This window comes from Mandrillus leucophaeus, unplaced genomic scaffold (genome assembly GCF_000951045.1).
Source record: "Mandrillus leucophaeus isolate KB7577 unplaced genomic scaffold, Mleu.le_1.0 Scaffold205, whole genome shotgun sequence".
NCBI lineage: Eukaryota > Metazoa > Chordata > Mammalia > Primates > Cercopithecidae > Mandrillus > Mandrillus leucophaeus.
In genome coordinates this window covers 659,045-671,131 of record NW_012102088.1, presented here as the reverse complement: position 1 = coordinate 671,131, position 12,087 = coordinate 659,045, and the positions used below count along the sequence as shown (strand labels likewise).

General features: G+C 45.1%; 1 protein-coding gene across 3 annotated transcripts in view; it reads right to left on the bottom strand.

Annotated features, from left to right (window-relative positions):
- ZNF548 (zinc finger protein 548) overlaps window positions 1–6,900 on the bottom strand; it is a 9,931-nt gene extending 3,031 nt beyond the window's left edge. Inside the window, exons 1-4 of one of the 3 annotated variants that reach the window (XM_011979661.1) lie at window positions 6,637–6,896; window positions 5,930–6,053; window positions 3,039–3,074; window positions 88–214 (exon numbers count right to left, since the gene is read on the bottom strand). In XM_011979661.1, the coding sequence (XP_011835051.1) occupies window positions 88–214; window positions 3,039–3,074; window positions 5,930–5,986 (220 nt within the window). In that variant the 5' untranslated portion in view covers window positions 5,987–6,053; window positions 6,637–6,896. Of the gene's footprint in view, window positions 1–87; window positions 215–3,038; window positions 3,075–5,929; window positions 6,054–6,636 lie in introns of all 3 variants that reach the window. The other 2 variants (XM_011979662.1, XM_011979663.1) reach the window with 2 other exon arrangements.
- Window positions 6,901–12,087: the final 5,187 nt, after the last annotated feature.

The following is a 12,087-nucleotide window of genomic DNA, read 5'->3' as shown; positions in this document are numbered from 1 at the left end:
CAACCGGGACACTGGGCAAGAGTGAGGGCCTTACCTAGTGAGATAACACAGCCCAACCGGGACACTGGGCAAGAGTGAGGGCCTTACCTAGTGAGGACAACAGGGCCAAATTCTCCAGCATCACATCGCGGTACAGCAACCTCTGAGCCTCATCAAGGTGCCCCCACTCCTCCTGGGAGAAATATATGGCCACGTCCTCAAAGACCACACGGCCCTGCCAAATTGGGAGAGATGAATACATGAGTAGCTTCTTTTCAAGCTGTATTTACTTAAGTTCTCTATTTATTTTCTACTTATATTTACCACCCATTAAACACAGGGACAAACTAACAGCCAAATGTGTTTCCATCTCCCCTACCATCCTGGGCACATATTCTGAACCACCTCCGTCTCTAACTTTCTCAAACAAGCCAATATTTCCCATGTTCTAAATCAACCCAGGGACAGGTACTGCACAACTAGGGATAGTCCCAATAGCCCATGTGTCCTGGAATTACTAAAACTAGCCAAACTATCCTGACACCCAGCCCTGCCTTGTTTTCCTTGGAAACCCCAACAGCGTCTGCGGACTAAACTAAACTTTCCCCTCACTCCAATTTTCCTCCTAACCAAATATGGGGCCCCACCATGTGCCCCTGTGTTATGTGGTGTGCACCCTCCTTAGGGAAATGCAAGGAATACATATCTTCTTTCAGTGTCATTGGCCTGTCCCTGGCATCACTCACTCACATCCATAAATTAAAACCCTATGGGTGAAATGACTGCTACATTTCTCTCTCCAGGATCTCATCCCTCTCCCCTTTACCTCCATTCCTTGCTCAATCTCCTCCACACCCTCCCAGTGTGGAAGAGACACCACATCCAGGTGGCATGAGTGATTTTTCTCTCCCCATTTCCATTGGCCACCGTGTCCAGCACACAGAGAAACCACATGAAGGACAAGGTAGAAAAGTACCATCTAGAATGTGGGCCTCCCATGGGGGGATCCATCCTCTCCCGCCAGCCAGTTTCCATGGAGTCACCCAGATCTTGCCTCCCAAGACAACCAAACTCAGACTCATCCTCCTCCCTTGAGCTACCAGGGGCAGGGCCTGGGGCCTCCATTCACACTTCTCCTGCTTAAACATCAGTCTTTGGTCAGCACTCCAATCCCAGCTCTCACACCTCCACTCCTGTCAATTCCACAGACACCTCCCAGCCCACACCACAGGCATTTCCTTCACCTCCTAACAGGCCACTCTGCACACGGAAACCAGGTGGTGCATGGCAAATACGCTCAGCATCCAGTTCACTCCCAGGCCTGCCCCAGAACACCAAAGTCCCGTAGCACCGGGGGCAGCCCAAAGCCCTGCTTTGAAGGTTCCCTACATGCCCCTATTTCTCAGTTCACTGTCAGCAGCCCAAACCAACCATGTGACGGCTTCACATACTCTCAGCTGTGTCCTGCCTCATGGACACAGGATTGTAAGTTTCCTGAGGCCTCCCAGTTATGCTTCCTGTTAAGCCTAAAGAACTATGGGTCAGGCACAGTGGCTCATGCCTGTAATCCCAACACTTTGGGAGGCTGAGGAAGGTGGATCACGAGGTCAGGAGATCAAGACCATCTTGGCCAACATGGTGAAACCCTATCTCTACTAAAAATACAAAAATTAGCTGGGCGTAGTGGCGTGAGTCTGTCGTCCCAGCTACTCAGGAGGCTGAGGCAGAAGAATCACTTGAACCTGGGAGGCAGAGATTGCAGTGAGCTGAGATTATGCCATTGCTCTCCAGCCTGGGCCACATCTCAAAAATAAACAAACAACAGAAAAAGAACTGTGAGCCAATTAAATCTCTTTTCCTCATAAATTACCCAGTCTCAGGTAGTTCTTTGTAGCAATATGAAAATAGACTAATACAACTCCCATGCTCACCTCAATCCAACTGATGCTTAGCAACTCTCCAACCTCACCCTATTACCCCCTCATCAACCCCATCATGTCCACTCTCCTTCAGAAGCCTTTCTCACTCCTATACCCCACCATCTCACATACACTCATCCCCACAAACACTCCATTCCCTCATTTGTCTAGTGACTCCCCCCCACCACACACGTACCCAGTAAGAGACCCAGTTCTCATGCCCCATTCCAATTCTCTATCGTCAAACAGCACTGCCACCATAACCTAGAGATGCTGTCACCTAAACTGAATCCACGGCTTCATCCTGGTCCATATGACAGCCACTGTGGTGTGGATGTTTCCAACCTGAACTCCTCCACCAGGAATCTCTGAGACATCTGTGGCCTGAATAAACACTGACTCCTCATACTCACTCTGAAAATTCCTTCTACTGCTGACTTCTCCCATTTTAGCTGATGGAGTATCTATGCTTCCAAACAAAACCATGGGGCCACTCCTGATTCCCCTTCCATCCCACCTCCCTAGCTCCCTCACTCTCTACATCATAAAATGTGGGCAGCTCTAGTTAAAACTGAAGCTATGACCACTCTTGACAAGCCACCACCAACATCTACCTAGACTTCTGCAGGAGCACCCTCTCAGATCTCCCTGCCATTACCCGCACCTCCAGTCTGTCCTCTACTCAGAAGCCAAAGGAAGTCCCTTAAACTAGGGTCCTATCACTACCTCTTTTGCTTTAAATCTTCCCCACCTCCCACTTCCCTTAGAATAGAGACCCAGGACCTAGGCTGTCATTCCAGGCCTGATGTTCGTGTGTCTCTAGCCACCTCCCACTCTGCTCGCTATTCCTACCAGATGTAACAGACACTTGCAGTTCCCCAAAAATCCAGCTCAGTCTCTCCTCCAAACATTGAAACATTCTGAATCCTGTGCCCAGGAGGCCCTAACATATCTTATCAGATCAATTCTCAAAAACGGGGACCAGTCCATGTAACCCAGCATCCAACTTACAATACTGAAACTGGTGAAAGCACCCACTCTTCAGACGTAAGAGAAAGACAGGAAAAGAGGTTCTGGCACCTGCCAAAACCATCTGGGAGATAACTGGAGTGGGTGGACGGTAGGAAGCACTCTACTCACCTGTGTAGGGTCCGTTTCTGCCATCACTAGGGGACCCTGAGGGAAGAGAAAGGCCATGAGAAATGGACAGCCATGGAAGGATCCTACAAGCTGAGATGGACCGCCACCTCTTCTGCTCTGCCTGGGAGCAAACTGATCTCAATTCATCGCATAAAGTTCCTCAGGCCTCAGTGCTGCAGCTCTGTGACCATGGAAAAGAACTGAACCCACCTGAGCTTCAGTGTCCCCATCTGTAAATAGATTGTAAGAATAGCTGCCCCCTTACAAGGCTCATGTTAGTATCAAACATCAGTAGCATATACCATATATCAGCTGCTAGGGTCCACGAATTAATGCTTTTGTACATGTGTTCAATACAAATGAAATAGTGGGGTTTTGAAATTTTCATGTATGTTTTTAGCTTAAGATTTTAGAGGATGTGATATTAAATTTTCCCATGGAAAGCAAATGAGATCAATTAACATCAAACCAATTATGAACCACTTTTGGAAATTTAACTGAATAACTTCACTATTAACTGCCTACCTGTTTGCACACACTTAGAAAGATATTGTCTAATTAGGGTTTAAATCAGTATGTGTTTCGTACATTATTAAGTTAATGAGTTACAGAGAGGGGAAGAGAAGGCAGGTCAGGTACTGGTCCCTTCTGCAAACAGGTCTACCTGTTGCAGAATCTTCTAAAGTGAGCTTGCCAGGAGACCTTGGCTGGAGCAGCAGATCATCGCCTCTTGCCTTTACATGTAGAGAAGGGGAAAAAGCAGTGCTCTGGTCTGGAACCCAGCTACTCCACCAGCCTCAATAACATTTCTCTTGTTCAACAGAGAGTAGCCCTGAGGGTCAACCAAGCCTGCAGATGTAGAATCGAAACCACCTCACACCTCAGCCTCCATCCCAGGCTATCTGCTTACCCAGTCCAGGCCTCCCTTTTTACAGATACAATCCAGAATCCCTGTTAGGCCAGGTCTGTGCCTTTCTGAACAGAGTATGATGTCTGTGGAGCCACCAATGGTCTGGCCCCCAAGTCTCAGCCCTCTGCTCTCTCACCACAGAGCCCACCTGAAATGACAACCCCAAGGTTTCCCTCAAATTAAGTCCATCTGACTTCAAATTATACTACAAGTTGGTAGTAACCAAAATAGCATGGTAATGGTATAGAAATAGACACATAGGGAGTGTAGCTCAATGGTAAAGCATTTGACTGCAGAAATAAGACACATAGATCAGTGGAAGAGAATAAAGTTCCTAGAAATAAAGCCACATATCTACAGCCAACTGATCTTTGAGAAAGGCAACAAATACGTACACTAGGGAAAGGACACACTTTTCAATAAAAGGTGCTGGGAAAACTGGATTGCCAGATGAAGAAGAATGAATCTGGACCAATTACTCTTGCCATATACAAAAATCAACTCAAGATGAATTAAAGATTTAAATGTAGGACCTGAAACTAAAAATACGAAAAGAAAACCCAGGGAAACCCCTTCTGGACATGGTCTAGGCAAAAAATCCATGAATAAGACTTCAAAAGCACAAACAACATAAAGAAAAGTAGACAGATAGGACCTAATTAAACTAAATAGCTTCTGCATAGCAAAAAGACTAATCAACCAAGTGAATGCACAACCTGAAAAATGGGATAAAATATTTGCAAACTATGCATCTGACAGAGTATTAATATCCAGAATTTACAAAGAACTCAACAACAAACAAATAAAACAACAAAAAAAAAACCTCATTAACAGTAAGCATAGGACATTAATAGACATTTTTCAAAAAAAGACATATAAATGGCAAAGAGACATATAAAAAATGCTCAACATCATTAATCATCAGACAGATTCAAATTAAAACCACAGTATCTCCTTACACCAGTAAGAATGGCTATCATTAAAATGTCAAAAAATAACCGATGTTGCCCAGGATATGGAGAAAAGAAAAAGCTTATACACTGTTGGTGGGAATGTAAATAAGTACAACCTCAATGGAAAACAGTATGAAGATTTTTCAAATAACTGAAAATACAACTACCATTAAATCCACCAATCCCACTACTGGACATCTACCCAAAGGAAAAGAAATCATTATATAAAAAACATACATGTATTTTTATCACAGTACTATTCACAATAGCAAAGATAGGAAATTAACGTAACTGTCCATCAATGTATGACTGGGTAAAGAAAATGGGGCATATCGGCCAGGCGCGGTGGCTCAAGCCTGTAATCCCAGCACTTTGGGAGGCCGAGACGGGCGGATCACGAGGTCAGGAGATCGAGACCATCCTGGCTAACGTGGTGAAACCCCGTCTCTACTAAAAATACAAAAAATTAGCCGGGCGAGGTGGCGGGCGCCTGTAGTCCTGGTTACCCGGGAGGCTGAGGCAGGAGAATGGCGTGAACCCGGGAGGCGGAGCTTGCAGTGAGCCGAGATCGCGCCACTGCACTCCAGCCTGGGCGACAGAGGAAGACTCCGCCTGGAGGGGGAAGTCCCCTTCCTGGGGACTTCCTGGGGGGGAAGTCAAATACCAAATGTTCTCACTTATAAGTGGAGGCTGAATAATGGGTACACATGGACACAGAGTATGGAACGACAGACACTGGAGACTCCAAACAGGTAGAAGGATGAGACAAAGATGGGTGATGAGAAATTACTTAACGGATACAATGTACATAATTCAGGCGATGGATACATTAAAAGCCCAGACTTCACCACTATGCAATATATCCATGTAACAAAACTCCACTTGAGTCCTTAAATTTATGCAAACAAACAAACGAAAACCCCCGAGACCTTCCTACTCAATCTGATCCCCAGACCATGCTCCGGCCCAGTCCACGCCCTCCATCCCTCTGGTATGGCCAACCCAATCCCCTTCCCCAGACTCCACACCTTTATGTCCACCTGCCTGTGTGACATATCCATCTTGAGACATTTGAGAACCATCATGTCCAAAATCCAACCTGTGATCGTCTCCCGGAAATCTACTCTTTATACTGACTTCCCCAACTCCATTCTTTCCAACGTTTAAACAGAAAAAAAAAAAAAAAACACTTGAAACGGCTCTTCACTGCCTTTGTTCAGACATAACTGAAGCACCAGGAAAACCCACCGGCCCTATCCTTCAGGCCTATGAAGAATCTCATCACATCTCCCTCTCCTGTCACTGGTCCAGCCCCAACCACAATTCTCCTGGGTCTACTGCAGTGGCCTCAGGGCCTTTTCGCCGGTCTCCCTGTCTCCATCCATTCCTAGCCTGGTTTTCCTAACTTGAAACTTCGAACTCTGGACCTGCCCCCTCCAACTGTCCGTCCCTCGACAACCCTCCACGGTTACTGGCTGCTTAGGCTGCCATTCCCAGCGAGAATTCACAAAACGCTCTTTCCCGCACAAACCACACACCCCCCGGGCGCCTCCACACAGCGCACTCGGCCCTGAACCTGAGGTCCCCGAAGGGAGCTCTGAGGCTGCATCAAACCGGCTGATACGGGGACCCCACCCAGGAACGCCCCTCTCTTCGGGACAAGGGGCCTGACCGGCAGGGCCCCTTCTAGGGGCTTCAGCACGGGAGGCGGGGGAGCCTGCGACGGGGCACCCACCTCAGTCAGGTTCATCAGCAAGGCCTCCGCCAGCCCAGTCAGGGAAGAGCGGGGCGGGGGCGACAAAGGCAAGACAAGGACACCGCCGTCCCCAGCGCTTGTCAGTTGACTCACTCCCGCCTCTCCGCGGTGGGAACCCAGCCGCTTCTCGCGCTTTTCCGCTCCGTCACTTCGGTGACGTCAGAGAGCGCCATAGGCCGGACCTAGTGAAACACCGGAGAGAACCAGAACGACCACCGCCAGGACGACGGAAGTCCCGCCCCCCGACGGTGCGCGCGCACGCACGCAACAGTCACCTTCTAAACCTTTATTGGGTAAGTCGTGCCGCCGAGCGCTGCAGTGTCTTCTGGGTTATGAAGTTTCGACACCGCTTCCGGACTTGTCTTAGAGCGTGGATCAGTCCTTATATGGCAGATAAAGGCCCAGTGGCACTGTCAGGGGAGCTGGGAAACGGAGTCCCCGACTCCAGAGACAGGAGGGGGCTTGGCTTGCTCTTAAAGGCAACACACGGTATTTTTTTGTAGTGTAGTGTAGGATATTTACAGAAATGTTAGCAACTTATTATTTAAGACTCTGTTAAGCACAGCCAATTCCCAATGACTACACGTCCGAAGAGACACCCCATACCATAAAGGCACTCGGTCTCTACTCATGCCTGTCAGCCATATTGTTGCTTTTCAAATACACATACAGTTACGCTTTGGAGTCTGTTTAGTAAGCCTCAATATGTTTGGTCCAGAAGAAGGAAGACAGACTACACAGTTAGGGCTATGGACTGGAATTTGTAGGAAGGATGGCAGGAGGCACTGAAGTAGGTTGAAAGGGTGAAGCTATGCCTCTGGATCAAAGAGAGGACATCTTACCTGACTGTAGAGTCAGCGATTGTGTTCCTATGAAGGGTACAACGCTTTTATTCTAATAATACTTACTACTTCATATCTGATATACATTTTCCATTTATTTATTTATTTATTTATTTTTGAGATGGAGTCTCGCTCTGTCGCCCAGGCTGGAGTGCAGTGGCCGGATCTCGGCTCACTGCAAGCTCCGCCTCCTGGGTTCACGCCATTCTCCTGCTTCAGCCTCCCGAGTAGCTGGGACTACAGGCGCCCGCCATCTCGCCCGGCTAGTTTTTTGTATTTTTTAGTAGAGACGGGGTTTCACCGTGTTAGCCAGGATGGTCTCGATCTCCTGACCTCGTGATCCACCCGTCTCGGCCTCCCAAAGTGCTGGGATTACAGGCTTGAGCCACCACGCCCGGCCACATTTTCCATTTATTTTAAGAATCACAATCCTATCTGAAAATGAGAGTGATGACCAAAATGAGTGATTGAAGCATAAGTCAAAAATCATGGAGGTTTACTGGACCAGCCTAAAGGCACATCCAGAAAAATGTAAGTCACAGAAGCATCTGTGACTGATTTTTCCAAAGAGGTTCTTAGGAGTTTTAGTATTTATTATACATTTTCTTTAAAAAGGAAGAAGGGTTGGCAGTGAGACAAATGATTACAGACATGTGAAACTTTAGTTAGTGCCCAGTAAATCTACATTTTACATAAGATAGAGTAAACACGTGAGGGGAAAAGGGAATAGAGAAAGCAGATGTCTCAGAGAAGGATGAAGGAGTGAATAATTTCATCTTCTCTCTGTTCTGTACCTTGGAAGATAAGCTAGTAGTCTTCTGAAAAGGCTGATTTCTATTTAGCCTTAGGGAAGAAAACCTAATGATTGTAGTGAGGTAGGGGATATAATGAGGTGTGTCTGATTTCTCATTCCTCTATAGTGGTGAATTCAGCTTCCAAAGTTATTCTAGGGTTCTCATGGTCAAGAGGGCATCCATTCAGTTAGTTAGGGGGTGCTTAGAATTTTACTTTTATTTCTCAAGAGCAGCTGATACATGCCATTTCTGGACACGACATTGTCTACCATTTTCATAGTTGAAGCATATGCACATCTTATCCTCAAAAAAGGTGTGGAATTCCTTGATGTTATCTTCTTCCTCAGAAGTGATTTAAAATTTCACCTGTGTTTACAACCCTATTTGCACAGGGAGTTGAAATTATCTGTGAAAAACACTTATGAAATAAAAAAATTACTGAAATCTATTAGTAATTATGTAGGTTAGTCCAAAAGAGAAAAAAAACCATAAATAGCCCTAGAAAAATCCATCTGTGATGTGAGAAAAAGATAAGATCTCAATGATGTTTGAGTGAGAGACAGCAAATTCTGAGAAGTCAGAGAATGAAGTTGAGCCTGTGGCTGTGCTGGACACTTGGACACGCTATGCTTTTGTTTCCAAAATGTAATTTTTTTACATACTTGAAAACATTGCTCATTGACTGCTTAGAGGGGTAAGTACAGATGATAAAGTGAAAGACTTGCCACATGATAAAAATGAATAGAGAAGCTGTGTGATGATGTGTATTTACTTATCTAGTAAATGTTCAATGAGCACATATGTACTGGGTTTCAGATCAATGACAGGTGCATGGGACACACTGGGAATAGGTTTCCCAGCTGCTATGTGTATACAGAACTGTTCTGTAGATTCCATATTTGTCTATTTGATATTCATTAATCACAGGGTCAAACTAATAGAACCAAAGTTGTTTACTTTTTTTCTTGCAAGCCACTTACTAAAGTGCATGAAACTCATATAAAACCCCCCAACCACAAACACTAAAATGTGTTTTTCCTTCCTGCCCATTGATGATATCTCTACATCATTCTCTGCCACTTTAGTTATAAAGACATAGTTCCAGTTACTCTCTTTTCTCTTTCTGCTTTCTGGTCTCTGTATGTAACAAGGTTTCTTGTGGCCTGTGTGGTGTGCGGTGCCTCTTATTTCCAGGGCAACTGTAACATTAATCTTTATTTTTGATGGCAGTGAACTGTGTTATTGCTAATTATGAATTAAGACCTGGACACAGTTTAAGAACATGACCTGGCTGGGTGTGGCGGCTCACGCCCCTAATCTCAACTAGTTCCAAAGAAAGAGACAAAATCACTATTTTGTTAAATTCAGATGGAGATGGTAGGATAATTATAATAGAGTTTGTAATGTTTTCTACACTGTTTATCATCATGAGTCTTTAGGCTCAGAATGCTACTGTTGAGTGTGTTTCTCATTAATGAATGTCCAATAGATAAAGGAATGAAATAAGTTGAATATGACGAATGATGAAGGTTTATCACAACATAAATGGCATCTGGACTGTAACTGCAGGAATTCTGTGAGCAAATTCTATAAAACAAGGCATTGTTAAGTACAGGCAAATTATCAGGGAAAGAGTTATGTCATTAGAACTGTGGTCCCCAAACTTTTTGGTACCAGGGACCGGTTTTGTGGAAGACAATTTTTCCACGGATAAGGGAGAGGGGTGTGGGGGCAGATGGTTTCAGAGGCATTAGATTCTCATAAGGAGCATACAACCTAGATCCCTCTCATGGGCAGTTCACAATAGGGTTTGCACTCCTATAAGAATCTAATGCTGCGGCCGATCTGACAGGAGGCGGAGATCAGGCAGCAATGCTCACTCGTCTGCCATTCACCTCCTGCTATGTGGCCCCATTCCTAACAGGCCATAGTACTCATCTGTGGCCCCAGGGTTGGGAACTCCTAATTTAGAATGTATTTCAGATAAACAACAAATAATTTTATGATGAATATGTCACATACAATATTTATCTTTTATCTCACTGCATAGGGAATTAGAAATAATTCAAATTTAACCAGGTCAAGTATCAGTTACAAAATTTGACAACTCTTTTCATCGTAATTTGTTTCTGAACCTATGGATTATATTGAGCATCCTCATTTTTGAACTTAATAACTCATTCACAGAATTTCTGCTACCTTTCTTCTTTTTTTATTTCTTTTTTTTTTTTTTTTTTTGAGACGGAATCTTGCTCTGTCACCCAGGCTGGAGTGCAACGGCGTGATCTCAGCTCACTGCAACCTCCGCCTCCCAGGTTCAAGTGATTCTCCTGCCTCAGCCTCCTGAGTAGCTGAGATTATAGATGCCTGCCACCACGCCCAGCTAAAATATATATATATATATATATATATTTTTTTTTTTCGTCCTGTTGACCAGGCTGGAGTGCAATGGCGTGATCTCAGCTCACTCCAACCTCCACTTCCTGGGGTAAAGCGATTCTCCTGTCTCAGCCTCCTGAGTAGCTGGGATTACAGGCATGCACCACCACGCCCAGCTAATTTTTTGTATCTTTAGTAGAGATAGGGTTTCCCCATGTTGGCCAGGCTGGTCTTGAACTCCTGACCTTGTGATCTGCCTGCCTCGGCCTCCCAAAGTGCTGGGATTAGAGGCGTGCGCCACAGCGCCTGGCCACTTCTTCTTAACTGTAAATTCTGCTGGTTGGGGGCCCTTTGTTCCAAGGAAGGAGAGGTTCCACCAGAAGTAAGTATTATTTCCATTTGATTGGAGGGTGATACAGCTACTTGTTCATCTGGGGATCCTTGTGTCACTTAAGCAAAAAGGGATTGGTTTTGTGCTTTGGATGAGTTAAGCTTAGTTGCTGCCATGGAATGAGAAGCACAGAGAGCTATGTCTGAAACAAGGGGATTGCTGGGGGATGTTTTGGTAAGTTCATGTTCAGAAATAAAACTAGCAGCTCATCGAAGGGAGAACTTCTAAGAATCAGAAGTTTAGGTTTTGATATCTGGGGACATCCTCCAGGTTAAAAACCAAACAAAACCAAAACTCTACCCAGCTGAAGATCTGGCAGAGGCAGAGGAATGGGATGGTGCTGGGAGAGGGGAAGAGAATGAAAATTAAATCAGTTTTCAACCTAAGACCAGTTAAGAAAACAAGAAATCTCAATATTATAGATATCTTCCTTGTTTACATGTAAGAAATTGACTATAGAAATCAACAATGGCCAAGCCAAATATAAAACAGAACTCTAACCCACTCCTGCACTGACCAGCTCAGGAAGCCAACTTATTATCTACACTAACCAGATGAGGAAATATCTCCCTCTCAAGAGTTTTAAGAGGACAGATTTCTCCCAGGTCTAAAATTCTGCCTTCTTTTGTAGTGCATTACCTGACATCATTGGTTCTGGGGTTACCAGAGATTACTTTGTCCTGGGAAAGAACTTGACCTTGGTGTGCATGATGGCTGTCACAAGCAAGAGCTGCAGTGTCAGAGGCAGCTGGTGGCAGTTGTTTACAGGAACCTACTCATTTCTTGCATGTTTAGATATAAAAGGCATGGTCTAAACACTTAGAAAAATGTCTTTACATCAACGTGCTCTATCCAAGTATTGTGCAGCCCAGCGCCATGATGTTTACTATGTGTTTTTGGTGAAGAAGCTTATATTTAAAAAATGAAGATGTGGTTTTTGCTAAAGAAAAAGTAATTCTGGGCCGGGCGCAGTGGCTCACGCCTGTAATCCCAGCACTCTGGGAGGCAGAGGCAGGCAGATCAC